This window comes from Neltuma alba, unplaced genomic scaffold (assembly GCF_004799145.2).
Source record: "Neltuma alba isolate B1F8T4 unplaced genomic scaffold, ASM479914v2 tig00012576_pilon, whole genome shotgun sequence".
NCBI lineage: Eukaryota > Viridiplantae > Streptophyta > Magnoliopsida > Fabales > Fabaceae > Neltuma > Neltuma alba.
Genome location: NW_021637028.1, coordinates 163,256 through 190,656, shown reverse-complemented (window position 1 = coordinate 190,656; position 27,401 = coordinate 163,256). Strand labels below are relative to the sequence as shown.

General features: G+C 37.3%; 4 protein-coding genes across 4 annotated transcripts; 2 read left to right on the top strand and 2 right to left on the bottom strand.

Annotated features, from left to right (window-relative positions):
* Positions 1-2,000: 2,000 nt before the first annotated feature.
* LOC114728868 (vicilin-like) lies at positions 2,001-3,945 on the top strand. The gene is made up of 6 exons (XM_028915823.1): positions 2,001-2,311; positions 2,415-2,586; positions 2,700-2,780; positions 2,865-3,179; positions 3,275-3,620; positions 3,740-3,945. Exons 1-6 carry the CDS (start codon positions 2,001-2,003, stop codon positions 3,943-3,945), a joined length of 1,431 nt encoding a protein of 476 aa, XP_028771656.1.
* Positions 3,946-7,235: 3,290 nt separating this feature from the next.
* On the bottom strand, positions 7,236-10,068 carry LOC114728841 (beta-conglycinin beta subunit 1-like). Its single transcript, XM_028915798.1, has 7 exons — positions 9,252-10,068; positions 8,874-9,116; positions 8,576-8,751; positions 8,381-8,461; positions 7,995-8,300; positions 7,550-7,880; positions 7,236-7,441 (listed from the first exon to the last, which is right to left on the bottom strand). The coding sequence occupies exons 1-7, from the start codon at positions 10,066-10,068 to the stop codon at positions 7,236-7,238; spliced, it is 2,160 nt and encodes a 719-aa protein (XP_028771631.1).
* A 4,363-nt stretch (positions 10,069-14,431) lies between these two features.
* Positions 14,432-16,258, top strand: LOC114728840 (uncharacterized). Its single transcript, XM_028915797.1, has 2 exons — positions 14,432-14,851; positions 16,055-16,258. Exons 1-2 carry the CDS (start codon positions 14,432-14,434, stop codon positions 16,256-16,258), a joined length of 624 nt encoding a protein of 207 aa, XP_028771630.1.
* Positions 16,259-20,526: 4,268 nt separating this feature from the next.
* On the bottom strand, positions 20,527-22,895 carry LOC114728839 (provicilin-like). The gene is made up of 7 exons (XM_028915796.1): positions 22,136-22,895; positions 21,861-22,036; positions 21,672-21,752; positions 21,289-21,591; positions 21,104-21,184; positions 20,836-21,037; positions 20,527-20,732 (listed from the first exon to the last, which is right to left on the bottom strand). Exons 1-7 carry the CDS (start codon positions 22,893-22,895, stop codon positions 20,527-20,529), a joined length of 1,809 nt encoding a protein of 602 aa, XP_028771629.1.
* Positions 22,896-27,401: the final 4,506 nt, after the last annotated feature.

The window sequence follows — 27,401 nt, the reverse complement described above, 5'->3', positions numbered from 1 at the left end:
ATTCCTTTTCTCATTCAAATACCTGATTATTAAATATCATTTGATAATACTTATAACAGTTGCTATTGCTAAAAGAATTTTTTTAAAGAAAATTAAAATTATTTAAATAACATTCTTTTTTATTTTAATGGGCTCTAATTAACTATGTAATTTAAAAAATTAGTTAAAATTAATTAATTATTTGTAAAATTTTAAATATACTTTCAATCTAAGTTATTGATTAGAAAGGTTTGGTTAATTAGTCAGAAAGTTTTAGTAATCAGAATTACTAAATAAAAAAATAATACTTTAAGTAAAAACATTGCACATTGTAATATGTGTGTGTACTATAAGAGTTTCTTATAATAGAGGTGTTGGAGATCAATTATATTTCAACATAAATTGAATGTAGTGAGTAACGAGTTTTAGTACCAAATTGATGAGGACCAAACCCCATCAGATGTCAAGTTCTAATTTAGATGATTTAGATTTAATTTTTTTAATGAGTATGAAATCTAAAATCTTAACTATTAAATTTTTCAAAAAAATAGTTTTTATTTAAAAAAATAAATAATTAAAAATTTTAAATTTAAAAGCACCCAAATCGGGTCCAGTACTCCTATTATCAAGAAGCAGATAAACGTGGCGAATGGAGAGTACATATTTTTTGGGGTCTTTGAGCGTATTGAGATTTGCAAGTGCCTAGGCCACATTGCCAATAACGACAAGACTTAAATGTATGAATCCTCGTGCTTATCGATCTTATTTATAAGCCAGTCACAATTAACATAATAGTACTACTACACTACTACTTATTTGTTATGACTCATTTATAAAAATACATTTTTTAACAATTTTTCATAATAGTAAAAAAAAATTATCACATCTTTCAAACTTATTTACGGGTAATTTTAAAACACTATAAAAAATATACTCCTTCCGTCCCTTTTTATAAAAAAATTATTTAAACGTGGAGAATGATAAAAAAGAGAGAATGTGTGATAAAGAGACGAATGTATGATGTTTTGAAAATTGAGATAATAAATAAATTAAGTATTAAAATAAGTTTCCTGCCGATATGAGAATCTTATTGGTGAGCGATTTGTAAGTATTTTTACAGGCGTTCTTTGAGTTTGGAGATATGTCCTCATCTTAATAAATCCCTAAGATTCAACTCGCCCAAACTCTCCTCTTTTTTTTAATAAAAAAAATTAAAATAAGTTATTAATGAGAGCAAAATAGGATCCAAGAAAATCTGAGAAATCTTGTGAGTGTTTTTTGAACATAGGAATAAGGCATAAGTGATTGTTGTTTCTTATAAAAACGTAGCGACGGGATAGCATTTTAACTAATTTTTATCATAGAATATCGAAATATAGACAATAAAGGTCCCTTCTTATCATTCATAACCAAACTTCATTGCAAACAGTGGTCTCAGCGCATTCGTGATCATTCTTCATCAGAAATCAGAACGCACTATATATAGTGTCATCATTAACTTCATGCTTTTTATTAAATTTATTTCGCATCCTGCAGTCTCTCTCAGATGATCAGAAATCAGAACCTGGTACCCAAAATTCATATTAACTTATACAGATTGGTTGCATTTCTCCTTGTATTTTATACGTCAACTTAGTTGGTCCCTGCCCATCCTTTCTGCAAACTCCTAAATTTAATTAGGATGAGGATACACACACACAAAAGCAACAATGAGCAAAGATGAAATAGAAGTTGCATTACAACTTAGAAACTGGCCACGTTCAATGTATCATGTTATTATTATCTTCATCTCTTGTCTCTTCATGAAACACTCGTCACCGTGCATGCCTCACCAAAGTCCACGTGTCATCCATGCATGAGAGGCGAATCAAACTATTCACACGTCCGTATAGCACTACATTGGCACTATCTCCTACTACTAGCCATTGCTTCAATGGCTTCCTGCGTATATATACCTGATTTGTCATTCTAAGATTTGCATCGACGAGTAGAGTGAGAGAGAGAGTTTGTGATCACTAACAATGGCTTCCTTGAAACTTCCTGTCTTGTTGTTGCTGGGTTCGGTTTTCCTTGCAACGGTCTCTGGTCTTGCCTTCGGGGAAAACGAGAATACACAAAACCAGAATCCTTATCACTTCCGATCTCAGAACTTCCGAACTCGGTTCCAGAACGAACGTGGTCGCATCCGAATCCTTCAAAGGTTCGACCAAAGATGCGACCACCTTCAATTCCTCCGAAACTATCGCTACGTGGAGTTGGAATTAAGACCACATTCTCTCTTCCTCCCCCACCATCGCGATGCTGAAGCTCTCTTTGTCGTCCTCGAAGGCAAGTTCTGAATATTCCTTAATATAATATTGTTCATTTATGATAATGGTAGATAAATATTCTTATTAAGAAATAATTATGGATTGATTGTTTATTATTACAGGAAGGGCCATTGCTGGTATTGCGAACCAGACTAATAGGGAGACTCTTCGCCTGGAGGAAGGTGATGTGGTGAGGGTCCCACCAGGGAATCTTGTTTACACTGCTAATGTCGAAGAAGACCAGAGGTTCAGAGTTGCCAGCCTTATTCTTCCCGTCAACATGCCTGGGCAATACGAGGTCATCAATCTTTAAAACATGAATTGAATTCAAAATTCCCCTTCTTTGTTCTTCAAGTTTTAATCTTTACGAACAAAAATCTCATGTGTTTGTGTTTGGTGATTCTTCTGCAGAATTTATATCCCTCTGGCAATCAAAACCCTCGGGCATACTACCATGCCTTCAGCCAGAAAACTCTTGAGGCCACCTTCAATGTGAGAACTCAATCATCATCGTATATATTCGCATAATTGTCATAAAATTTTTGTGCGTTCTGATAAATTAACGTTGTGAAACAGTCGAACTTCAATGAGATACAAAGGATCCTACTTGGACGGCGACAACAGGGAGGGCAAAGTGAGCAGGAGCAGAGTTCTTCAAATGAGGGAGTGATAGTAAGCTTGTCAAGGGAACACGCAAGAGAACTGAGAAGGCATGCAGAATCATCGTCAAGCCCAAGAAGACATGCAAGTTCATCACGGCCAGTAATCAACTTGAAAAACATTCAACCTCGTTATTCCAACAACCATGGTGCCTTGTGGGAGGCTTGCCCTGACCGGTTCCAGCTTCTTCGGGACTTGGATATCTCTGTCGCTTTGTTACAACTCCGAAGGGTACCTACAAAAACCATCCTTTATTCAATAACATGCACAAATTATTTCACCTACCATACGAGGAATATAACTCCATTGAATAATGTTGTCTATAGGGATCTCTGTATTTACCGCACTACAACTCAAAGGCCATAGTTGTAGCCCAAGTAATTGATGGAACAGCACAACTTGAAATTGCCTCCCCACATTTGGCTAACGAAAGATCGGAAGAAGAAGATGAAGAAAACAGACATGAGCAGCAGCAGCAGCAACAGGAACAACAACGTGGAGAAGAGCGAAGTGAAGGACAGATTCGAAGGGTCTCTTCTAGGTTGAATCAAGGTGACGCTTTCGTGGCCCTTGCAGGTCACCCACTAGCCCTCAGAGCCTCAAACAGGAATGATCTCAAGGTGGTCGCATTCCTTCTTAATGCCCAGAACAACCAGAGGAACTTCCTTGGAGGTATATAATATATATATATATATATATATTTATATGGGCTTTAAATTTCTGCTTTTATTAATCTTTTGGGGAAAAAACTAAAAGCTGACTTGGGTTAATTGATTTGGTGATGATTGAAGGTGAGAGAGACAACGTGATTAATCAGATAGAGAGGATAGTGAAGGAGCGGACATTCCCAGGATCTGGCGAAGAAGTTGAGAGACTGTTGAGAAACCAGAAGGAATCATACTTTGTGAATGCTCAGCCTCGTCGTCAGCCAAGGGGTGAGGAGGAAGAGGAAGAGAGGGCTCCGTTGTCATCCATCTTGGAAGAAGGTTCCTTTTGAGGGCCAATGTAATGAGACAATGTAATGCCTGCATATATATATATATATATATGTATGTATGTAGGCACGTAAGGGCTTGGAGTACTTGCTACGAAGAGGCTTTTTGTATGTAATCAGAGCTTTGTGGCTTTCTACTACTATAATAAATAAATGAATGAATAAATCAAGTCCTAATTATAAGTTTGTGTCAAACTGATGCTCCTCTTTTTTCTTGTCATTTCTTTTAATTTCTGCCTTAAGCTGTCTAAGTTTATTTTGCGTACGGAAGGTTTCCGGGCCTCCACCAAACAAATATTTGTCAATCGTATTATTACTGATAACAGTATAGGAGTCTTATATAGCTTTGTTTGGTTCTGAGTTGGTTTCTGTCAAAATAAATTAATGATTTGCTTTAGTTAGATCAAAACAATATGTTTAAACCACGTTTTCTAGACGTTCTAACCAAAATCAATGCAAAAGCAAACGTGATTTCATTGAATAAAGGTGATGTTAGGACCACAGAAATAGGACAAAGAACGAAGGTACCGTTTCATTTTTCCTCGTCATTTCTAAGAACTTTCCTTCATACTTTACCCTGCAGGATCATATAAGATATATCACTGCACTGCACACACATAACCCACCAATACTACCTTGGGATTTGCGAACCTGGCCATCAAGCATTTCTGAATGCAAGTTTTTGCGTCCTACATAATTGTTTCTTTCTCGTCTTTATATATATAATACAAGTCTGATTTGATATATTCTCACTCAACTCAGCAGCATGTGTGTGTGTGTGATATAAACGTGGCGAATGGATTGTGCGAGTATTTTGTGTGTCGTATTTACTGTAATTTGCAGGTTCGACTTCCTAGGACACAGTAGCAACAACGACAAAGATATTTGTCCCTCTTTAAGGATAGATATCTATTGGCTCCTGGCGAGGCCAACATTGTCTCATATGAAATACCATATATAACACTGCAACCTGAATCTGGAAACCATCTGAATTATTCGAGATGGTCACCTCTTTCGTTCTTATCTTCTTAATTTCTCGGCTCAGAACATGTAGTTAGACAAAGATGACAATGGGATTAGTTTTAGTGCTCATGGTAGTGATGAACATCATGATACTTATTATAGACTGCTGTAATTTAATATTTAATATTTTTATTTTTTAAAATTTTTTAATGGGTATATAATCCAAAATAAATGTAATCTTTTAATTGTAAGTTTTTTTAAAATAAAATTTTAGTTTAAAAATTATTGGTTGTAAATTTTAAATTTAGATCATTAAAATTGTATTTAAATAGTTTAGATTTTACCGCAGTAATGAGTACAGCAATGTGTATTATAGTGCTCATTACTGTAATGAGTATTGAAACCGGTTTCAATGATTATAAGCATAAAATAAAGCGGAGAGCATAGATAGAGTCATGCTTTATTTATATGCACCAAATATTTAATACCAGACCTTCTTGGATGCCATAGAATAAAGATCAATTGGGTTGGATTTTTAGAACAGAGATCTTAACTCGTTCATAATAGTCATCGATCCTACAATTGCGGCAAGAGATGTCATTATAATACTTAAGGTTATTTTTTTTAAAAAAAAATTATGATATCTTATTAAAATTTAGACTAATTGTCAGCATTTTTTGAACGGTTTCAAAATAACACTTATTTCTGAGATTATTACACATTTGCTGTCCATGTTGGGTTTGGTTAGGGTTCTATAGTGCCCATCACCCTAACACCCCCCCCCCACACACACCTGATCCATCTTCATCAGATTTTCAATAATGATCAAAAGGTATTTCATATCTTCTGTGAAGTGACAAAACTAGATCGCATATATTCACAAAGAGAGAGATGTTGATTAGCTGAGACCGTGCCAACCAGCTAATAATATAATCCCTTTTTGGCGTTCTAATTGTTGTGTGTATATCAGAACTATGAGGACGGGAAGCAAGGACAAGGAATTGGCCAACAGCTTCATCGCGATCCAGAGGAGAAGAGAGAGAAAGAGGAACAAGTGAAAGAGAGACAAGATCAGAAGCAGAAACCTTATTATCCTCGGATTCTGACATCTTCCCAAACGAACATGGTGACGTACGAGTACTCAAAAGTAGCTGGGCTTCCATTTTGTAATCTTTCCTTTTCACAGTGGCTAGCTATACGTATTAATATTTGCACGCGTGTGTGGGGTGGGGTATGTAAGGATGGTTACTGGGATTTTTCTTTCTGTAAGTAGAGTTTTCACTATCTACTGCTATATATATATATAATCGATCTTTCTGTGTGAACATTACTACAATACAATGAAGGCTTTTTACTTCTGTTTTGGATGGTTTTTTATTTCTGTTTTGGGGGGACATGAAAAGAAGGGATATAAAAGTATCACTTTTTACTTCTGTTATGAGCAGAGAAGAAAAATAGTATTATTTACGTTTGTTTTGTAAAAACAGAAGTAAAAGTTTTTTAAAAGTTTTTTTACTTTTGTTTTTACAAAACAAATATAAATAAGAGATTATTTTCATTAGAAAGAGACGAGAACTAACATCTGTTTCTAATGAAACAGAGGAGAAGTATGTTTTGTTTCTAAAAAACAGACAAGAATACTCAATTTTTCTCCTCCGTTTTTATAAACAGATATGAATGGTGGAGGTAAAAAGTATATTTTCTTGTAGTAGTAGAAACTACGTGCTCCTTTTTAATTCCCACATTATTCATGGTTTCAATGCCTTTTACTGTGCATTTTATTATATGCTGATAAGTTGTCTCCATGTTAAGTTCTCTCTTAGTTAATCGACTCGGCTGCTATGGCATATGTACTTGGACCCACTAATACAAGTTTTGTCAACAAATATCGTACCTCTTAGAACATACGATATATCATGTACATATATCCTATATATATTTTGACAAACTTTCGTGGCATTATCAATAAGTTTTCCATGTTTTTATTTTATTTATTTATTTTTGTTTAACAAATAAGAATAGAATAAGCAGACACTGCTACTTCTCCGTACCTTTTCGTTTGTTTGGTCTTTGGAGTTAATGAACCGTGGGTTACTTTAAACATATAGAAACAGAATTATAGAAGACAGAAGGCATTAATGAAGATCACAATAAAGGAGGAGGTAGTTGAAGACAAAAACTACCGCCTCATTTATTCATATACGCAGGTACATACATAGTACTCGTTCCTCTCATGGGATAAGCCCTTAGGTGCCTTATAGGTTAACAGGGCTTGCACGTATTTATTTATTCATTATTTATTACATACTGCAACTTCACCTCTCACTCACTCACATGAAAGCCGTCAAGATTGAAGACCAAGCAACCTTATTAGTTTGTCTGGGCGACCTGCCTCCCCTACTTGGTTGCTCCTCACGATCCACGAAGAACGATTCCTTCTGTCGATTCAACAGCCTCTCCACTTGTTCGCCGGACCCTTCAAACGCCGCTTCCTTCACCTCTCTGTCCAACTCATTCAGCACATTCTGACTCTTGCCTTCATCCACATACATATGAACCATATATTAACTCTTACGTTACAGTAATCAAGAGCTTATGTATGTGTGTACATGTGTGTCTACATATATATATATATATATATTACCTGCGAGGAAGTTCCTGAAGTTGTAGGGGGCATTAAGGACGAACTCGACGACCTCCAAGTTGCTGTTCTTCGAGGCTCTGACGGCCACGGGATGACCTGCCGGAACTACGTAAAAATCACCCTTGGATAGTTGAGCTGCCACCCTCCTAAACTGTCCTTCTCTGTGCTCTTGTTCCCCCTCACGCTGTCGCCTCGCTCTACATCCACACTCTCCCTCCTGTTCCTCAGGGCTTGCCAGATGTGGGCACGCCATTTCAGTGTGTCCTTGTCCCTCAGCAACGAAGGCCAGTATTATCGCTCTTGTGTTGTAGTGAGGCAGAAACATTGATCCCTGCACAACAACAATCAACAAAACAACTCATCATCATTGCCAAAATTCACCAAACCTTGTATATGTTGTTATCATGATCAATTGGTTGAGTTATATGTATGTATGTGTCTATACCTCATTGAGTCTTAGGTGGGAGACACCGATGCCCAGGTCTTGAAGAGCTTCGAAGCGTTGAGGGTGAGCCTCACGGAAGGTACCATGGTTGTTGGAGTAGCGAGGTTGAATGTTTTTCAAGTTGAAAGGACCCAATGGTGAACTTTTTTCTTCCCTTCTTTGTCTTGATTGGGCACGGCTGATCAGTGATCTAAGTTGTTCCCTTGGCAATCTCACTATAACTCCTTCTTCTGAACCCTGCTGCCCTTGTTGCTGCTGCTGCTGCTCTGTTCCCCAAAATGCCTGCTCAATCTCCTCGTACGGGGCCTATTTCATATCAACAATACGTCGTTAATAAATCAGAATACAATGACAAACTCAAAAACAACATTATAGATGATGCTTACGTTGAAGGCGGCCTGGAGAGTCTTCCTGTTGAAGGCTTTGAGGTAGGAGTTTGGAATTTGATTGCCCGAGGGATAGAAGTTCTGCACAACGTCAGGAACAAGGAATTAATGAGAATCTTGTTCTTGCTTTTTTTTTGGGGGGGGGTGTTTCTGAGGATTAATATGAACCAGTAAGTTAAGGAGAGAATTATAAACCTCAAATTGACCAGGAATGTTAACAGGTAAAGCGAGTTTGATGAACTCAAGATCTTGACTGCTGGCTCGGTTAATGGTATAACATATGGCCCCTGCAGGAACCCTCAAAACATCGAATTGCTCGAGGTTGAAAGACTCTTTGTAGTTCGGAAGCACAAGGGTAACTATGGCCCTCCCTGCAATTAATCATGCGTTTGATGTTCAGTTAGCATCCAATAATATATATATATATATATATATATATATATATAATACACAGAAGACAGGACTGTAAAATGAAGATGAGAGCTTTACGTACCTTTGGTGTTTATGATGAGGTACTCAGCATCCGAGTGGTGAGGCACGACGAGGGTGCTGGGTCTGGATCTGAACTCGACGATCCGGTAGTATCGGAGCATTCGGAGGTCTGGGGACAGCTGGTCGAACTTTTGGAGGACCCGTATCTGACCATGTTCGTTTGAGAATCGAGTTTCGAACCTATTGGAGGGAAGATAATACGGGTTTTCTCGTTGCTGTTTCTGCTCCTCCCCTTGTCCTTCTTCTGGTTCCCACCACTTCCCTGGACGACCTGGTCGGTCATGTCGTGAACCTTGTTGTCCTGGGTGTCGGTGTGAACGTTCTTGTTGTCCTTCTTCTCCTTCTTCTGGTCTCCAGGGACGAGGTTCTCGGTGTGGACGTTCTTGCTCTCTTTCTTCCGGCCTCCAAGGACGAGGTTGTCGTTCTGGACGTTCTTGTTGTCCTTCTTCTCTTTCTTCGGGCCTCCAGGGACGAGGTTGTCGGTGTGGACGTTCTTGTTGTTCTTCTTCTCCTTCTTGCGGCCTCCCAGGACGAGATTGTCGGTGTGGACGTTCTTGTTGTCCTTCTTCTCCTTCTTCTGGCCTCCTCGGACGAGATTGTCGTTGTGGACGTTCTTTTTGTCCTTCTTCTCCTTCTTGCGGCCTCCCTGGACGAGATTGTCGGTGTGGACGTTCTTGTTGTCCTTCTTCTCTTTCTTCCGGCCTCCCAGGACGAGGTTGTCGTTGTGGACGTTCCTGTTGTCTTTCTTCTCCTTCTTCCGGTCTCCAAGGACGAGGTTGTCGTTGTGGACGTTCTTGTTGTCCTTCTTTTCCTTCTTCCGGCCTCAAAGGACGAGGTTGTTGGTGTGGACCTTGTTGTTGTTCCCTCTCTCTCTGCCACTGAGGTTTCTGCCCCTCCGTCTCCTCCCCCTCTCCTTCTTCAGTCTGTCCCGGCCGCCATGGATGGCGAGGGTCGGGAAGACGTGGGTCCCGTTCAGCTGCTTCTTCCTTCTCCCCATGCCGCTCCCTCTTCGGCCTGCAACGAGCAGGGCAGTCAAAAGACCTGGAAGCATCACTTTGAAAGACACAATTTTTCACACAGACTCGGTATTCCGAGTTCTCATCATCTTCCCAGTGGGCAAGGCCAACGGAGGCCACTGCCAGGAAAACAGAACCCAGAAGCAATAGAACAGGAAGCCTGGCTTTGAAACAACCCATGATTGATCACAAAAACCGAACGATGTTTTCTGAAATGGAGAGGAAGATGAAGTGGGTATTTATAGAGAGCAATCTGGGGGTTGTAATGGTGTGAGTGAGGGGAAGGTGGAGGATCATGAGGTCTGGTTTTAATGCATGGAGGACATTTGGGGCTTAGAGAGTCATGCAGCTTGACGAGTGTTGTTTCAGAAAGAAACAGAGAAATGTTCTGCAGAGAACATTATCATCATCAGGTGGGGACGATGATGGTCTGTGAGTGAAAAGGAAGTTTTGGACACCTACATGGATGAAGAGTACACGCGTGAGTTTGCATGTACTTGAGGTTGAAGCCTGTAAATGTGGACGAAAGAGAATTTGGATCTTATCAGAGGGGCAAGGTAAAAGTCGAGAGATTGAAGACGATGGTGAACCAGGACGGTATATAGTACATAGTTCTTTAGTTTTGATTTGTCTTTTCGTGTATACACATATTCATTTATATATATACACATATATTGTTACATTGTTATGGAAGAGAGAAGAGAGGCAATTGATCCTCGATAGGTAGGGTTTGTTATCGTCTGATGTAAATAAATTAATTTAATGATGTTGGGAATTTTTAAATTACCCGACACATTCATTGGTTTCTTACACTGTGATGACCCAGTCATAAATGAATATTCTTGATCTGTTAGTCTGTTACTGCTGGGTGAACATTTATTCTTTTAATAATGAGACAGTTGGAGTTCAGATTGGTTAATTGAATGGATGGGCAAGCTCATAAGTTTTTGTTTTTTTTTTGTTTTCCATATCTATAGATATATTTTTAGTTGATACAATTTTTAGCCCCTTAATTTTTTTTTTAAAAAAATTCTGGTCTCAGTGCCTCAATTTTATACTATGACTTTTCTATTCTTTTTGTTTTTAAATTAAAGGGACAAGTGCTAATAGTCTAAGGTTATAAACATGATTAAACTCACGACCTCTCACTTGCAAGGAAGCTTGCATACCACTGAACTATAATGCTATTGGCAAACTATGGCTTTTCTACTGTGCAGTTTGTATATTGCATAACAAGAAAAATTGGAAATTAAATTAAAAAAGAGAGAGAAGAAAATCAAAGCATTCTTCACAAATTAAATCAAACCCTCGATGTTAAGTTAAATTGTTCACTAAATAACAAGTTAAAAGTAAGTTTTCAGCTAAAAAATGGAACAAGCCTATTTAAGCCCTAAAAATGTCGAGAGATCGTTTTGAAAAGAATATCATTTTGGGCTAATATGGATCCTTAGCCTGCCAAGGCCGTTAAACATATTTTTACCTTTCTTAACTTTTTTTTGTGTGTATATAGTGAATATTTTATGTAAATAGCAAAAATTTGGAATAGTTGAACTGTGGTGTAAGTGACATTAATATGATGTAAATGATAATTAGATTTTTATAGATAATAAATTTTGATTATATAAGAAAGTTAAAACCATAGTAGATTATTTAATTATTTCCTTTAAGTGGGTGCATTTGAAAGGAGAGTCATATTTAATTTTTTTTCACTCAAAATTTTCTTATATAAAAAATCGCTTTTAGTGTGTGACTGTGTGTGAGTGAGAGAGCATGCTTCCGTTTCGCCCTTTTAGGATAGGATTGGGAATTGAAAAACTGAGTCTTGTACAAAAGGTTCTTTTTGCCCGGCCCTAATTCTTACCACTATGTCCACATTTAACACCCTTTAGTATCTTAAATAGAATTGTCTTCAATAGGACGATACTTGTACTTTAAGGCAAAAAAAAAAAAATCTTATCTCTATTTTTGGCCTCACATAGGCCTTGTTTGGTATGAATTATTTAGAGGTAAGAATCAACAAACTAGGATTGAGGAAAACCATGAGGGGGGAATTATGTTTAAAATGGGGATTGTTAACTTGTTACTTAGGATTGAATCAACAAACTGATATGGGTGAAATTGAGGAAAACCATGAGGGGTGATGTTATTGAAAATTTAATCATAGGATTCGGATTTTTCAGACTAAAATGCCCTCCTTTCCCTCAAAACAAGAAGGTGTTTTTTTTTTTAAAAAGGAAAAGTCTCAAAAAAATTACTTCTAAAATTTCAAATGTCTAAATTAAAAAATGACTAAAAAATGTGTTATTATTTGCTTTTCAAATATTGTCAATTTTTATTAAAGTATAATAAATAAGATTGATTTGGGATTCCAAATGTATTTTATTTGGGGATCCTCCCTTTTTTTAATAACAAAGTTGTTATAATCTTTTCAATTTATAATTAATTTAAATATAAAATTAATGCAATCATTCCTTCCAAATATTACTCCATACCAAATATAATTTTGAAAATCAATCTCATTCTTAATCCCTCTTCCAAACCTAATCCATTCTCATCCCCAATCAATTAAGGGGGTATTTGTCAACATAGAAAAATGTTCTTAAGAAGTACTTTTATACAAAACGGCATAAATTCCTTCATATATTTATTTTGTATTTTATAAAAACACTTTTAAAACTATGATTTTGTTTCTATTCAAACGCCCCCTAATATCGAGAACCACGTATGTACCAAGCAAAGCCATCTAGTTCTTCCAAGGACCCTATATATTGATATGTAATAACCACATGCCAAACATAGCTTCGGGATTGGATGGTTACAGCGTTTGACGCCTAACCATAACATCCCAGTTCGATGAAATCAAAAGGTTTCAAGACTAATGAATATGTTTATGACCCATTTAAATAAATTTGCTTATTTTTTTGTTTTTAATTGTTAATTAAAATATATAATTAAATTCGGATTTAATTTATTTTTAGATATCACATTTATTGTGAGATTGCTAATTTAAGGGGAAGAAAGGAACCAAGAAAAAGTTTCTTAAAATACGGGAAATCACATCTTCTTAATATATATGCATAGTCAATCTGACCTTACAAACTGGGGCACCTCCATCAGTTGTTCTTGCCCAGTGCCCAGCCGTAGACTTTCATGGCTCTTTCTCTTTATGATCTCGAAGTTTTGACCTAGATCCAATTACAAATTTGACCCAATACACTGTTATGAGCAACCATAGCCCAACCTCGGATGGGCCAACAAATGCAAGATCAAGTATTGGGGCCAACCAAGGCGTAACACGCGGGTGAGAAAGAGCACATGGAAATTGCGTGAGCTGGAGGATGGCACATCAGAATAAAAGCAATGTCAGGACGTTAGAGAAGGGGGTGCATTGTTGAAGAATCTTCTCTATGGCGTATTCTCTCTCTCTGAACCGATCTTCCGCTATTTTCCTGCATTGTTGAATTTTCTGTTGCATTGTATTTGCTTTGGCTATATTCGACTGATATATTAAGTTGATTTCAATACATATATCTTTTGATTTCGCATTCGCATTTGTTTATTGCTCAGGTCATTCCATTCTTGGTGCTTCCGTCAAGAGACCTCTAGAGTGTACGGAATGGCCTATAATACGCGTTTGAAAGAACTGCGGAATGATATGAAAAAGATGAATGACTTTACAGAGAGTATCAAGGGGCAACTCGAACGAATTGATGAACGGTTTGATTAGATTGATGGTAGATTCAATCAAATAGAAGGACGTTTCAATCAGTTCGAGGCAATGCTACAGTCGGTAGTCAAGGCAATGACCGGTTTATCATCGCATGCTAAAGCAGCGCGGAGGCCTATTTCTCAGGGATGTCAGAATAGCCCATCAATTATGGCACATCGTACCACAAGACGCTGAAGTTGGATTTCTCGAGGTTCGATGGCCATGATGCACTTGACTGGTTATACAGAGCATAATAGTATTTCAAATACTTTGGTGTGTCAAACCACAATGACTAGTGATCGCTTTTGTACACATAGATGGTGACGTTCTACCATGGTACCAAATGTTGGAAAAGTAGGCGGAGTGCCAGATTGGGCAGCCCTGGCAAAGGTAGTCAAAATTCATTATGGGCCATCTAAGTTTGACTGTGCTGGATCGCAATCATTTAAGCTCACCCAAGCAGGGGTTGGCAGTGTATTGGAGGCGTATAACTCTAAGTTCATGACTCTGGCTAATAGAACAGAAGACATACTGGAGGCAGCATTGCTAGATTGTTACTTGGGTGGTTTAAATCTGGATACGAAGAGGAGCATCTTGGTTCAACGTCCTTCAAATGTTTTAAGTGCAATGGCATTAGCACGTTCATTCATTGACACAACCAGCTCACGTGTATCTGTTCCTGCCACTGAATCCAAATCTCGATTTAACACCTCGCTAGGTGCAATGATTTCACTAAAGGCCATAGTGGCATGTTCAGGGTCCAACACCAAAGTGAGCACTATGTAGACTAGTGGTGGTAAAGCTAATTTGCCTCCTTTATTGCCTAAACCTAATATGCCGCTAGTTAAGAGGATGATAGCAGTAGAGATGCAAGTCAGACGAGAGAAGGGCCTTTGCTACACATGTGATGCAAAAATTTTGCCGGCTCATCGGTGCCCTAATAGACAACTGATGATGCTTCTTAATGAAGATGACAAGGACATCCCTTTCATAGAAGAGGTCGAGATTAAAGAACCAGAGGTGACACTACATCATTTATCTTTGCACGCCCTAAGAGGCACACAGGGGCCTACCACTATCCAGTTTAATGGAGAGATTCAAGGAACGAAGGTGCAGATTCTGTTGGATGGGGGAAGCTCTGACAATAATTTTCTACACCCCAGGATTGTTCAACATTTAAAAATTCTAGTAGAACTCACACCTGAGGTTAAGGTTCTGGGAGGGATCGGACGTATTTTGACTCACTCTAAATTGGTGAATGACACCCCATGCAAATTAATGGGCATATTTTACACATGTCTTGCTTTGTTTTACCTGTGGTCGGAGTTGACATGGTAATTGGTGCTGACTGGTTAGAGACACTTGGTCCACACGTGGTGGACTATAGCACTTCCACTATCAAATTTCTACTAGGGGACACATTCATAACATTAAAAGGATTCAGAGGGCCCTCTGTGAGTCAAGCACAATCTCACCATCTAATTAGACTAACTAATACAGAAGCCATTACAGAGTTATGCATGCTACAACCAGTACTAGAAGAACCCCCCAAAAGCGATACCAGATGACATGAAGGAGGTGATAGCAAAATATGGCAACATATTTACGATACCATGGGCTCCCACCTGAATAGTGCCATGAGCATAGTATTGACTTACTCCCTTGGATCAGACCCTATAAAAGTATGAAGATACCGCTATCCAGTGAGCCAGAAAGATGAGATTGAGAAGATGGTTGATGAATTGCTATTCGAAGGACTAATTCAACCAAACGTCAGCCCATTCTTGACTTCGATCATACTAGTCAAAAAAGAAGATAGCACTTGGCATTTTTGTGTTGATTACCGTGCTCTAAATTCAGTCACTGTGAAGGACACGTTCCCTATGCCCACTATTGATGAGCTATTGGATGAACTTTATGGGTCAATTTTTTATTCCAAACTTGATCTACGATCTAGGTATCACTAAATTCTGATGAAAGCAACAGACAGGGAGAAAACGACGTTTAAAACCCACCTCGGCCGCTAAGAACAGCTAGTCATGCCCTTTGATTTAACTAATGCGCCGGCCACCTTTCAGGCATTAATGAACACCATATTCTGACCATCCCTCCGTCAATTTTTTCTGATATTCTTTGATAATATACTCATTTATGGTGATTCATGGGAATCACATTTATAATATGTGGAGTTAGTCTTGCAATCTTTGGCTCAAAATCAGTTATTTGCTAAGTTGAGCAAGTGTTCCTTCAGTCGTTGGCGGATAGAATATTTAGGACATATTATTTCTCAGGCTGGGGTTGAGATGGATGGGTCGAAGATCAAACCTGTACAGAACTAGCCCCCTCCAACAAACATACGGCAATTGAGAGGGTTCTTGGGGCTCAGTGGGTATTAATTACTGCAAGTTTGTCCAACATTATGCTAAGATTGCTAGCCCATTAACTGATTTGTTGAAGACTGATGCATTTAACTGGTCCAATGAGACCCAAAGTGCATTCGATAACCTAAATCGCGCCCTTACTTCGTCTCCTGTCCTTGCATTGCTGAATTTCGTTAAGACTTTTGTGCTAGAGACTGATGCATTTGGTGCTGCGATTGGGGTAGTTTTGAGTCAGGATGATCATTCTATGGCCTTCTTTTCTAAGAAATTGTCACCTTGAATGCAAAAGCAATTGGCTTATGTCTGAGAATTATATGCAATTACAAAGGTAATTGCCGAATTTCGTCATTATTTTTTTGGTTGACACTTCATCATTCGCATAGACCATGTGAGCTTGAAACATCTTTGCAAGCAAACAATTTAGACCCCAGAACAGGAACTCAGTCTACCAAAGTTATTAGGCTATCAGTTTAGCATGAATACAAACCTGGGTGCCCAAATCAAGCTGTACGTAGATGCTTTATCCCGTCATACTTGCTTCGCTATCTCACAATTGGAACACACCTTTCCGTATTCAATCTATAGCCAGTTGCCTAATTCTGCATGGTTGGCAAATATGAAGGCGCGAATTTCACAACAATCTGATGCATTACCCTACTATAATCTAAAACATCAAGAGTTGTATTGGAAGGATCATCTTGTGATTCCACTTGACGTGCCTAATATTATCACCCAGATCTTACAAGAATTTTATTCTTCCAAAGTGGGATGACGTGCAGGGTTCCTGCGCACTTTCCATCGCATTGCTTCTCTATTTTTCTGGCCTCAAATGTGAAAAGATATTAAGCAGTGCTGTGTGTGTCAACAAGCTAAGGCCTCCCACTTACACCCAGTCGAGTTTATCTACTACCGATTCTGAACAATATATGGGAAGACATCGCTATAGATTTTGTGACTGGTTTACCAGTGGTACGTGGGTACTCTATAATTTTTGTGGTTATCGATCGCCTCTCAAAATATTCCCATTTCATGTTCATGCCATTGACGGCTAATTATTCTAGTCAAAATATTGTGGAGAGTTTTCTTGTTAATGTTACGAAACTTCACAGCATCCCGTGTACCATTGTTTTAGATCGTGATCATTCTTTTACGGCAGCTTTCTGGAGGCACTTAATGAAATTACAAGGAATACATTTGAACATGAGCTCGGCATATTACCCACAAACTGATGGTCAATTAGAGGTTCTAAACAAGTGTTTAGAGATGTACATACGGTGCTTTGTGTTTGACTACCCACGGAGCTGGTTGGCTTATCTGCCTTGGGCTGAATTCTGGTACAACATGTCCTTCCCTACTACAATTGGAATGGTATCCTTTAAAGTGCTTTATGGTCGGGATCCTCCTCCATTACTATGCCATTCGTCAGCAGATGATACACCGTATGATGTCCATCATCAACTAGAATAGCGTGATAAACTGTTACGGGTTCTCAAGGTGAATTTATAAGAAGGCATAGGCTCGTATGAAGCGTTTCACCCATAAAAAAAGACGGGAGGTAGAATTTTCTGTTGGCGACTAGGTCTTGGTCAAACTCCAGCCATATCATCAATAGTCTGTTCAATTGAGAAAAATTCAAAGGCTAGCCTTGCAATTTTTCAGACCCTTTGAAGTAGCGGAACGTATCGGCAAAGTTGCTTATCATTTACATTGGCCACCTCATTCACGAATCCATCCTATGTTTCACGTTTCCCTCCTCAAAAAGTTCAAAGGTGCTGTTGATCAAGGTTCTTATCTGCCTCTCCCGTTAACATCGGTGACTGAATGGCCTATTAGTCAACCACTGGAGGTCCTACAATCACGATTAGTTAAGAATCACGGTCAGTGGACACCATAATACTTGGTCCAATGGGATGGTTCTACATCACCTTCTTGGAATGGGGTTATAATCTACAACAGAGGTATCTTGATTTGAACCTTGCCGACAAGGTTCGTTTTAAAGAGGGAGGTAATGTAATAAGCAACTGTAGCCCAACCTCGGATGGGCCAACAAATGCAAGATCAAGTACTGGGGACTCATCCCAAGTCCAACTAAGGCGTAACACGCGGGTGAGAAAGAGCACATGGAAATTGTGAGCCGGAGGATGGCACATCAGCATAAAAGCAGTGTCAGGACGTTAGAGAAGGGGGTGCATGGTTGAAGAATCTTCTCTCTCTCTAGATGGATCTTCCGCTATTTCCCTGCATTGCTGAATTTTCTGTTGCATTGTATTTGCTTTGGCTGTATTCGACTGATATATTAAGTTGATTTCAATACATATATCTTTCGATTTCGCATTGATATCTATTTATTGCTCCGGTCATTCCATACGCTTTTGGTTTTTCTCGCTATTCTTATATATTTTTTGACAGTTTAAGTTTATTTTGCATACATACTGATGGTTTCTGGGCTTCCATCAAACAAATATGAATTCACCAATCGAATTTACTGATAATTAGCAGTTTGGAGTCTTTTATATAGCATGTTTGATTTTGAGTTGGTTTCTATGAAAATATTATTCTCTTTGGTTAGCTCACAACTATGTTCAAAACCACGCCCGTTTTAAACGTTCCAATCAAATTTAATGCAAAATCAAGCGTGATTTCATTGAATGAGATATTTTGGACCACATAAATATAGGACAAATAACAAAGGTACAACTTCATTTTTCACGGTCATTTCTGACAACTTCATAGTTTACTAAGTACGAACATCTATACACACACACACACACATCGCTGTGCTAACTGCCCATTCACGCCCTCCAATACTGCCTTTGGGTTTGCGAACCTGGCTGGCCACTACTAGTTGTTTCTTTCTTGATTATATATTTGTTGTCTTAATATATAGTCGTATAATACAAATCTAATCTGATAAGCTGATATATTCTCACTCAGCTCAGCAACATGTATATAAGCGTGGCGAATGAAGTATACGTATTGTGTGTGTCGTATATGTACTCTAATTTGCAAGTTCCTAGGACTCAGTATCAACAACGATGAAGACATTTGACCCTTTTTGATTAAGAATCAATACACACACAGACATATCCATGGGCTCATGGCGAGGCCAACATTATTGTCTTATGTAAAATACAAATAATACCCCTCATGTTCTTAATATAGGATCTAATTGTTAAGTTGATTTTAGTGTTAAATATAAGACCTATTTCTCATATTTATCAGTTTTTCCTAAATTACCTCTATAAATACTCCCTCAACCATAATCAAGTAAAAGAGGGAGAGAGGATATTAAGGAAGATGATTATGATAGACATGTTATATTTCTTATTATTAACTAACTCATCTAACTTTCTTAATCTAACTAAATTAGTTAAATAGGTCTTCTATTAAAGACTGAAAGAGCATATAATATGTTGATTGAGCATAGAATCGAATACTGCAATCTGAATCAGGACCCCGTCTGAATTATTCGAGTTTTTTTTTTTTTTTAATTTAACAAGTGAAAGAGAGATAAGATGACCAGAAACACAGAAGCGTTATCCTCGTGAGGTCTAATTAAAACCATCGTAAACGGACATGGTCATGTACGAGTCCTCAAAAGTAGGTTTCGTTGTCTTCTAATCTTCGTAAAGACTAATTACGAGGCTTTTGTTTGTAATTAGAGCTTTTACCTTCTACTATGCCGTAAACTATTGCTAGGTACTCCTGTTTAATTTCCACATTATTCATGGTTTCAACGCCTTATTATATAGTACTACCTCCAGTTTTAATTATAAAATCTTATTTGTAGTCTACAAACAAGATCTTATAATTAAAAAGATATATGGGGTAATTCTAATTCTCACTTATCTTTATTTAATTTAACTTCGACACTATATTTTGACAAAGTTTTGTGGCGTTATCAATAAATTGTCCTTTTTTTTTTTTTGTTTCACCTTAAATGGTCAGAGTATCCTCATAGAGGTTTCTGGTATTACTGGGGTCCCTTGTCTCTTATAATCATTAAGTTGCATATGAAGTCACAAATAAAAGATAGAATATACGCACAGATTGCTAGTACTTCTCTCTACTTATTATTGTTTGGTCCTTAGGAGTTTTTTTTTTAATAAAGTATTCTCAAATTATTTTGTGTCTAAAAATAATGTTTGTTAGACGGGAGCGTTAACATTAAAATCCTCCCAACATCCTCCCAATATGTGTGTTTTTCGGAATTCCAATTTTTGTTCTCTTCTTTATTGTTTATTGATGTGAGACTACTTATCATTTTAATCAATAGCTTATCGGTTTGGTATTTGAAGTTAACCCGTGAGTTACTTTGAACATATTTAAAAAAAATAGAAGCCATCAATGGAGACAAAGGAGGAGGTAGTTGAAGAAAAAATCCACCGCCTCATTTATTCATAATATTGCAGATATTGATACATACGTAGTACTCGTTCCTCATATGGGATAAGTCCTTATGTGCCTTAATAGGCAAACATACAGGACTTGATGATGCGTTTATTTATTCATTATTTATTACATAGGCCAACTTCACTTCTCACTCACTCACATGAAAGCCGTCAAGATTGAAGACCAAGCAACCTTACCAGTTTGGCTGGGCGACCTGCCTCCCCCACTTGGTTGCTCCTCACGATCCACGAAGAACGACTCTCTCTGTCGATTCAACAGCCTCTCCACTTGTTCGCCGGACCCTTCAAACGCCGCTTCCTTCACCTCTCTGTCCAACTCATTCAGCACATTCTGACTCTTGCCTTCATCCACATACATATCAACCATATATTAACTCTTGCGTCACGGTAATTAAGAGCTTATGTATGTGTGTCTATAAAATATATATATATATATATATGTTACCTGCGAGGAAGCTCCTGAAGTTGTAGGGGGCATTAAGTACGAACTCGACGACCTCCAAGTTGCTGTTCCTTGAGGCTCTGACAGCTACAGGATGACCTGCCGGAACTATGAAAAAATCACCCTTCGATAGTCTTGCTGCTAACCTCTTAAATTGTCCTTCTCTATGCTCTTGTCCTTCTCCTTCTCCTTCCCGCTGCCTCTGCTGTCGAATCGCTCTGCATCCACAATCTCCCTCCTGTGCCTCGGGATTCGCTAAATGTGGGCACGCCATTTCAGTGTCTCCTTGTCCCTCAGCAACGAAGGCCAGTATTATCGCTCTTGTGTTGTAGTGAGGCAGAAACATTGATCCCTGCCCAACAAGAATCAACAAAACAACTCATCATCATTACCAAAATTCATGAAACCTTATATATGTTGTTCTCAATTGGTTGAGTTATATGTATGTGTCTATACCTCGTTGAGTCTTAGGTGGGAGACACCGATGCCAAGGTCTTGAAGAGCTTCGAAGCGTTGAGGGTGAGCCTCACGTAAGGTGCCATGGTTGTTGGAGTAGCGAGGCTGAATGTTTTTCAAGTTGAAAGGACCTAATGGTGAACTCTTCTCTTCCCTTCTTTGCCTTGATTGGGCACGGCTGATCAGTGATCTCAATTGTTCCCTCGGCAATTTCACTATCACTCCTTCTTCTGAACCCTGTTGTCCTTGTTGTTGCTGCTGCTCTGTTCCCCAAAATGCCTGCTCAATCTCCTCGTACGAGGCCTATTTCATATCAACAATACGACGTTAATAAATCAGAATACAATGAGAAACTCATAAACAACAATATAGATGATGCTTACGTTGAAGGCGGCCTGGAGAGTCTTCCTGTTGAAGGCTTTGAGGTAAGAATTGGGAATTTGATTGCCAGAGGGGTAGAAGTTCTACACACAAGGTCAGGGCCGGACAAAACAATTAATGAGAATCTTTTTCTTTTTTGGAGATTACTGAGGATTAATATGAAATTGTAAGTTAAGGAGAGAATTATAAACCTCAATTTGACCAGGAATGTTAACGGGTAAAGCGAGTTTGATGAGCTCAAGATCTTGACCACTGGCACGGTTAATAGTGTAACATATGGCCCCTGCGGGAACCCTCAAAACATCAAATTGCTCTAGGTTGAAAGACTCCTTGTAATTTGGAAGAACAAGAGTAACTATGGCCCTTCCTGCAATCAATCATGTTTATGTTTGGTTAGCATCCAATATATATATATGCGTGTGTATAATACTCATAATAATAAAACCAAGATGAGAGCTTTATGTACCTCTGGTGTTGATGACGAGGTACTCGGCATCGGAGTGGTGGGGCACAATGAGGGTTCCCGGTCTGGCTCTGTATTCGACGATTCGGTAGTATCGGAGCATCCGAAGGTGTGGGGACACGTGATCGAACTTTTGGAGGACCCGGATCCGACCATTTTCGTTCTCGAATCGGGTTTGGAACCTATCAGAGGGCACGTGATACGGGTTTTCTTGTTGCTGTTTCTGTTTCTCCCCTTGTCCTCCTTCTTGTGGCCTCCTTCCGGGACGAGATTGTCGTTGTGGACTTTCTTCTTGTCCTTCTTTTTCTTCTTCTTGTGGCCTCCTCCCTGGACGAGGTTGCCGGTGTCGACCTTCTTCTTGTTCTTGTTCTTCTTCTTGTGGCCTTCTTCCTGGACGAGGTTGTCGGTGTGGACGTTGTTGTTGTTGTTCCCTCTCTCTTTGCCGCTGAGGTTTCTCCTCCTCCGTCTCCTCCCCCTCTCCTTCTTCGGTCTGTCCCGGCCGCCATGGACGGCGAGGGTCAGGAAGACGTGGGTCCCGTTCAGCTGCTTCTTCCTTCTCCTCATGCCGGTCCTTCTTCGACCTGCAGTGAGCAGGGCACTGGGCATACACGGAAGGATCACTCTGAACGACACAGTTTCTCACACAGACTCGGTATTCCGAGTTCTCATCATCTTCCCAGTGGGCAAGGCCAACGGAGGCCACCGCCAGGAAAACAGAACCCAGAAGCAAGAGAACAGGAAGCCTGGCTTTGAAGCAACCCATGATTGATCACAAAACCGAACGATGTTTCCTGAAATGGAGAGGGAGATGAAGTGGGTATTTATAGAGAACAACCTGGGTTGTAATGGTGTGAGTGAGGGGAAGGTGGAAGATCATGAGGTCTGGTTTTAATGCATGGAGGACATTTGGGGCTTAGAGGGTCATGCAGCTTGACGAGTGTTGTTTCAGAAAGAGACAGAGAAATGTTTTTGCAGAGAACATGATCATCATCAGGTGGGGACGATGATGATGTGAATTAAAAGGAAGTTTTAGACACCTATAAGGTGAAGAGCACACGTGTGAGTTTGCATGCAATCGAGGTTGAAGCCTGTAAATGTGGACAAAAGAGGGTTTAGGATCCTAGCTGAAGGGGAAAGATAAAAGTGGAAGATGAAGCAGGACGGTATATAGTTCTAAGTTCTTTAATTTTGATTTTTCTTTTTCTATATAGTTACAGTATTACATGGAAGGGAGAAGAAAGGTAAGTGATCTTCCATAGGTAAGGTTTGTTATAGTCTTGAGGTAAATAAATTAATTTAAGGATGTTGGGATTTGATAAATTACTTGACAGATACATTCATTGGTTCCTTACACTGTGATTACCGGGTCATAAATGAATGTTCTTGGTCTGTTACTGTACGTTGGAGTAGAGATTTCTTTTTTTAATGAGAAAGTTGGGGTTCAGATGGTTAATAATTGATGGGCAAGCTCATCAGTTTTTTTTTAAAAAAAATATTTTAATGTTGAGGCAATTGGATGTACTTTGTTTTTTAAGTGCATCCGGAGCTAGTTTTAAATTTCCAAACTTTTTTTTTCTCTTTGTATATCTTAAAGTATTCTCAAATCACTTTAGACTTAAAACTAATTTTTGTCAAGCTAAAAGTGTTAAAATTAAAATCCTCCTAATAAGCATACTTCTAATAATTTGAATTATGTTTTTTTTTTTTTACGAGAATAAGACCATTTACTCTATCTATCAACATCTTATTGGTTAAATTTTCAAACTTTACCTAGTTACTATTTTAAGTTTGACGGCCTAAGCCAGTCTCAGAATTGAGGTATGTCTATCATAAGGCTTTTTTTAGACTATGGCTTTTCCACTAAACAGTTCGTATACTGCATAGGAAGAAAAGATAGAAATAAAATTTGAAAATGAAAATGAAAGCATTTTTTTATACTACTTCCGATTCTCAATATAAGAGTTTGTTTGATTTTTATTTTGATCCTAAATGTAAGACCCCAATCTATTTTGTCTCTCATATTTATCTATTTTTTTCAAGATAGTCATTGTAATAATAGTAGTTCTAACCAATACATTTGATTAGTAAAGATATTTTAGGAAAGACAATACCTATTTATTATAAATAACTAACTTAACTAGTTTCTTTAATCTACTTAAATTAGTCAACTAACTCTTATATTAAGGATAGGAGGCAGTATTTGATTTCTAGTCAAATTCAACTATTTAAGCACATTGTCGGGCTCATTTCTCTCCTAAAATATTTTTATTTATATGGACTCAAATTCAAAATCTTGTATTTAAACAGTCTTAACCCCCTTCAGGGCCAACGCTTACTGATAAAATTAAAGCATTTTTTGAACTTTGTACATACCTTTTGATAATGAATTCCGTTTCACTAAAAAAAAAAAATATTAAAGCATTTGTACGAAGAATTATTTTTTTAACTCAAACTTTTACCATAAGTAGTATTGATTTTTTGTACAAAATTCTGTACACAATAAAACGAAATATATTATACTCCTATTAAAAATTTTTTTGCTTCTTTCATTTTTAATTAGCTTAAACGACCGTTTTTCTTCTTCTCTCCCCCAAAAGAACCATATCAATCAAGGAGCAAAGAGTAATTTTCAAAACAAAAAAGTTATAAAATTTTTTTTCAGATTTGACCAATTTTAATGAACTTTTTAATCCTAATATTCAAGTTTTGGTGATCATGATGAACAGTTTCATGGCAGAGAGACGAGAGGTAATTGATCGATAGGTAGGGTTTTTTATCGTCTCCATTGTCTGACCTGAGGCAGAAGTTAAATTAATGTTCTGCTCCTTCTTTTTCATAACATGGAAAAAAAAATTTTCCCCCCAAAGTATAAGTATCTTCTTATTAGATGCAATTCTATTCGAGACACTATCAACACTAAATATGAATAACTCTCCTATTAGAGATTCAAACCTTGGTTCGTTAAGTTGTGAGGGATTAGCTCCTTCCGTTAAACCAAATCCCGTTGGTGATAGTTTGTTAATCCAGTGCAATTTCTTGTTACACAAATGCAAAATTTTGAAAATAGAATGTAATTATTCTGGTAAACAGGAGCCCAAAGTAAGGTCCAATATCATTCCGAAATTTGCCGTCCAAGTAGTAAGCGCAAAATTAATTTAGCCTTCCTTCAAGCAGTTATCTTTCTAAATATATTAAATTAGAAATCTATTCTTCGCCAATTAAAAATTTTGAATTAAGTTTTATGACATTAAAATTTGTTGTACTATCCCTTCTTATTTAATTAAATTAAATAAATTTTAAAATAAATAAATAAAAGTAATCATAAGTAAACGTATAAATGTTAGATACATTAACATACACACATATATTTATAATTTTTTTGCCACTCACATATATTTATAATTAACTTGTTCAAGGAATCTGTTATGAACTAAAAATATCTCAGAATTTATATCCTCTTAAAATTTGTTCATATCATGCCATTAATTTGTCAACAGGAACAGGAGCTAGTGGTCAATTTTCTCCCTTAAAAGAAAAGGAGATGGTCCCGAACAGGCCCCCCAAAAAATGGACGCAAAAGGACAAATTTATCCCAGCCCCGCCCTAAGAAGGAGGTTAGGATACAGCGTGGTCCCGGTCCCAAACAGGAAGTATGATCCACTTTCTTAAAAGAGAGTCAACATAGAGAAATGTATGAGGAAAATTGCAGAGCCAAATACCCATAACACAATTATTCTTTCCCTTTTTTAGTTTTTTTTTTTTTTCCCCCAAAAAGCAATGGCTATGACATGAAGTTATATTGAGAGGAGAAAAAATAAAGTGAAAAACCTAACTATTAGGCATATCGGCTGATAACAAATGGATGTAATTAAGAACTAGTAAGGTGCTGAAAATCAGACTAAATATTAAACCAATTAAAACAGTAGTTTAAGAGTTAGTAGTCAACTTAAATTGAAATGAGGTTAACCCAATCGTAATTAAAATAATATAATTTAATTAAAAAATATAAATATATTAATATATGGCTTTGAATAAAAAGTAATATTTAGATTATAAAAAAAAGACATTAAATAACAGGTAAATGAGATATTTATATATAAATCATATATAATCCAGAACAAAGTCATTAAATCACAAATTTGACAAACTATCATTTTTTTAAAAAACTCAAATTTTGGCATCACTTCAAGTTCAGAAAAAGGAGGCAAAAACATAAAATTTAATTTGGTTGACCCATCCAACACTCTTAACCGAATTGATTAGGAATTAGTTCACCAGTTCGCCAGTCTAACTAGCCTATCTGAGTCGAGTTTTAATAGCATGAGAATTAGAAAACTCTACATATGAGATCATACATAGTACCCTCTAATCGAATCTCTGAGGGTGGTCTCTAATATTGATGAGAGAACCGGGAGGTGATTCTTCAGGTATTCCTCAATAATTCAAGTCAGAACTTCCATAGAGTCATTGCTGACATTAATCTCAGCAATCAAATACCCCACAAATCAAAATAGATAGCTGATAATTTTCTGATGTGGATGAATTAAAAACTCACAAATTATGTTCAGTTTATATAATTTAAATTTTCTCATATACAAAATATTTATATTTATATTTAAAAAAAGTAATGTAAAATTCAATAGAATTCATCTGTGTGGGAAATTCTTCTTGAACGCGACAGAATCTATCAATTGAAACATGTTTGTTAGAAATCAAGGAATAAAAAACTAGACCAGACACTAAACCGATTGAGGTAGTAGTTCAAGGGTTAGTTGTTCGGACCAGAGTCAACTCAGGATCAAACCGGTCATATTAAAATAATATTCCTCCGGTCCTAATTATAAGACCCAATTGACTTATTTGAGGAGATTAAGGAAGTAAGTTAAGTTGGTTATTTATAATAAATAAGTGTTGTTATTCCTAAAATATCCTTGCTAATTAAGTATATTAGCTAAAACTATCATTATTAGAAGGATTATCTTGGAAAAAAATGCATAAATATAAAAGAGAAAATGGATTGGGTCTTATAATTAGGACCAAATAAAAAGTCAAATTGGGTCTTATAATAAGGACCGGAGGAGTATAATTTAATTTAATTAAAAATAACAAAATATAACAATTAATGATCACTAATAATAAAATACAAGAAAATATAATAATAGTTTGATTGTAACAATAACAAAGTACAATAACATTGAGAATTTTGATATATAAAATTTATCAATAACTAAAATTAATAATCATTGATATCAAAATTATCATTAAAATT

What these genes read in the sequence shown, in the direction of transcription:
- LOC114728868 (XM_028915823.1), top strand. Translation starts at nt 2,001, where the DNA reads ATGGCTTCCTTGAAACTTCCTGTCTTGTTGTTGCTGGGTTCGGTTTTC. An exon ending in TTTGTCGTCCTCGAAGGCAA is followed by an intron (nt 2,312 to 2,414) that starts GTTCTGAATATT and finishes TATTACAGGAAG; the next exon opens with GGCCATTGCTGGTATTGCGA. An exon ending in CTCTTGAGGCCACCTTCAAT is followed by an intron (nt 2,781 to 2,864) that starts GTGAGAACTCAA and finishes GTTGTGAAACAG; the next exon opens with TCGAACTTCAATGAGATACA.
- LOC114728841 (XM_028915798.1), bottom strand. Translation starts at nt 10,068, where the DNA reads ATGGGTTGTTTCAAAGCCAGGCTTCCTGTTCTATTGCTTCTGGGTTCT. An exon ending in CTCTCCAGGCCGCCTTCAAC is followed by an intron (nt 8,301 to 8,380) that starts GTAAGCATCATC and finishes GATATGAAATAG; the next exon opens with GCCCCGTACGAGGAGATTGA. An exon ending in CCCACCTAAGACTCAATGAG is followed by an intron (nt 7,881 to 7,994) that starts GTATAGACACAT and finishes GTTGTTGTGCAG; the next exon opens with GGATCAATGTTTCTGCCTCA.
- LOC114728840 (XM_028915797.1), top strand. Translation starts at nt 14,432, where the DNA reads ATGCCGCTAGTTAAGAGGATGATAGCAGTAGAGATGCAAGTCAGACGA. An exon ending in TTTTGACTCACTCTAAATTG is followed by an intron (nt 14,852 to 16,054) that starts GTGAATGACACC and finishes GATTTGTTGAAG; the next exon opens with ACTGATGCATTTAACTGGTC.
- LOC114728839 (XM_028915796.1), bottom strand. Translation starts at nt 22,895, where the DNA reads ATGGGTTGCTTCAAAGCCAGGCTTCCTGTTCTCTTGCTTCTGGGTTCT. An exon ending in CTCTCCAGGCCGCCTTCAAC is followed by an intron (nt 21,592 to 21,671) that starts GTAAGCATCATC and finishes GATATGAAATAG; the next exon opens with GCCTCGTACGAGGAGATTGA. An exon ending in GACAAGGAGACACTGAAATG is followed by an intron (nt 21,038 to 21,103) that starts GCGTGCCCACAT and finishes GCGATTCGACAG; the next exon opens with CAGAGGCAGCGGGAAGGAGA.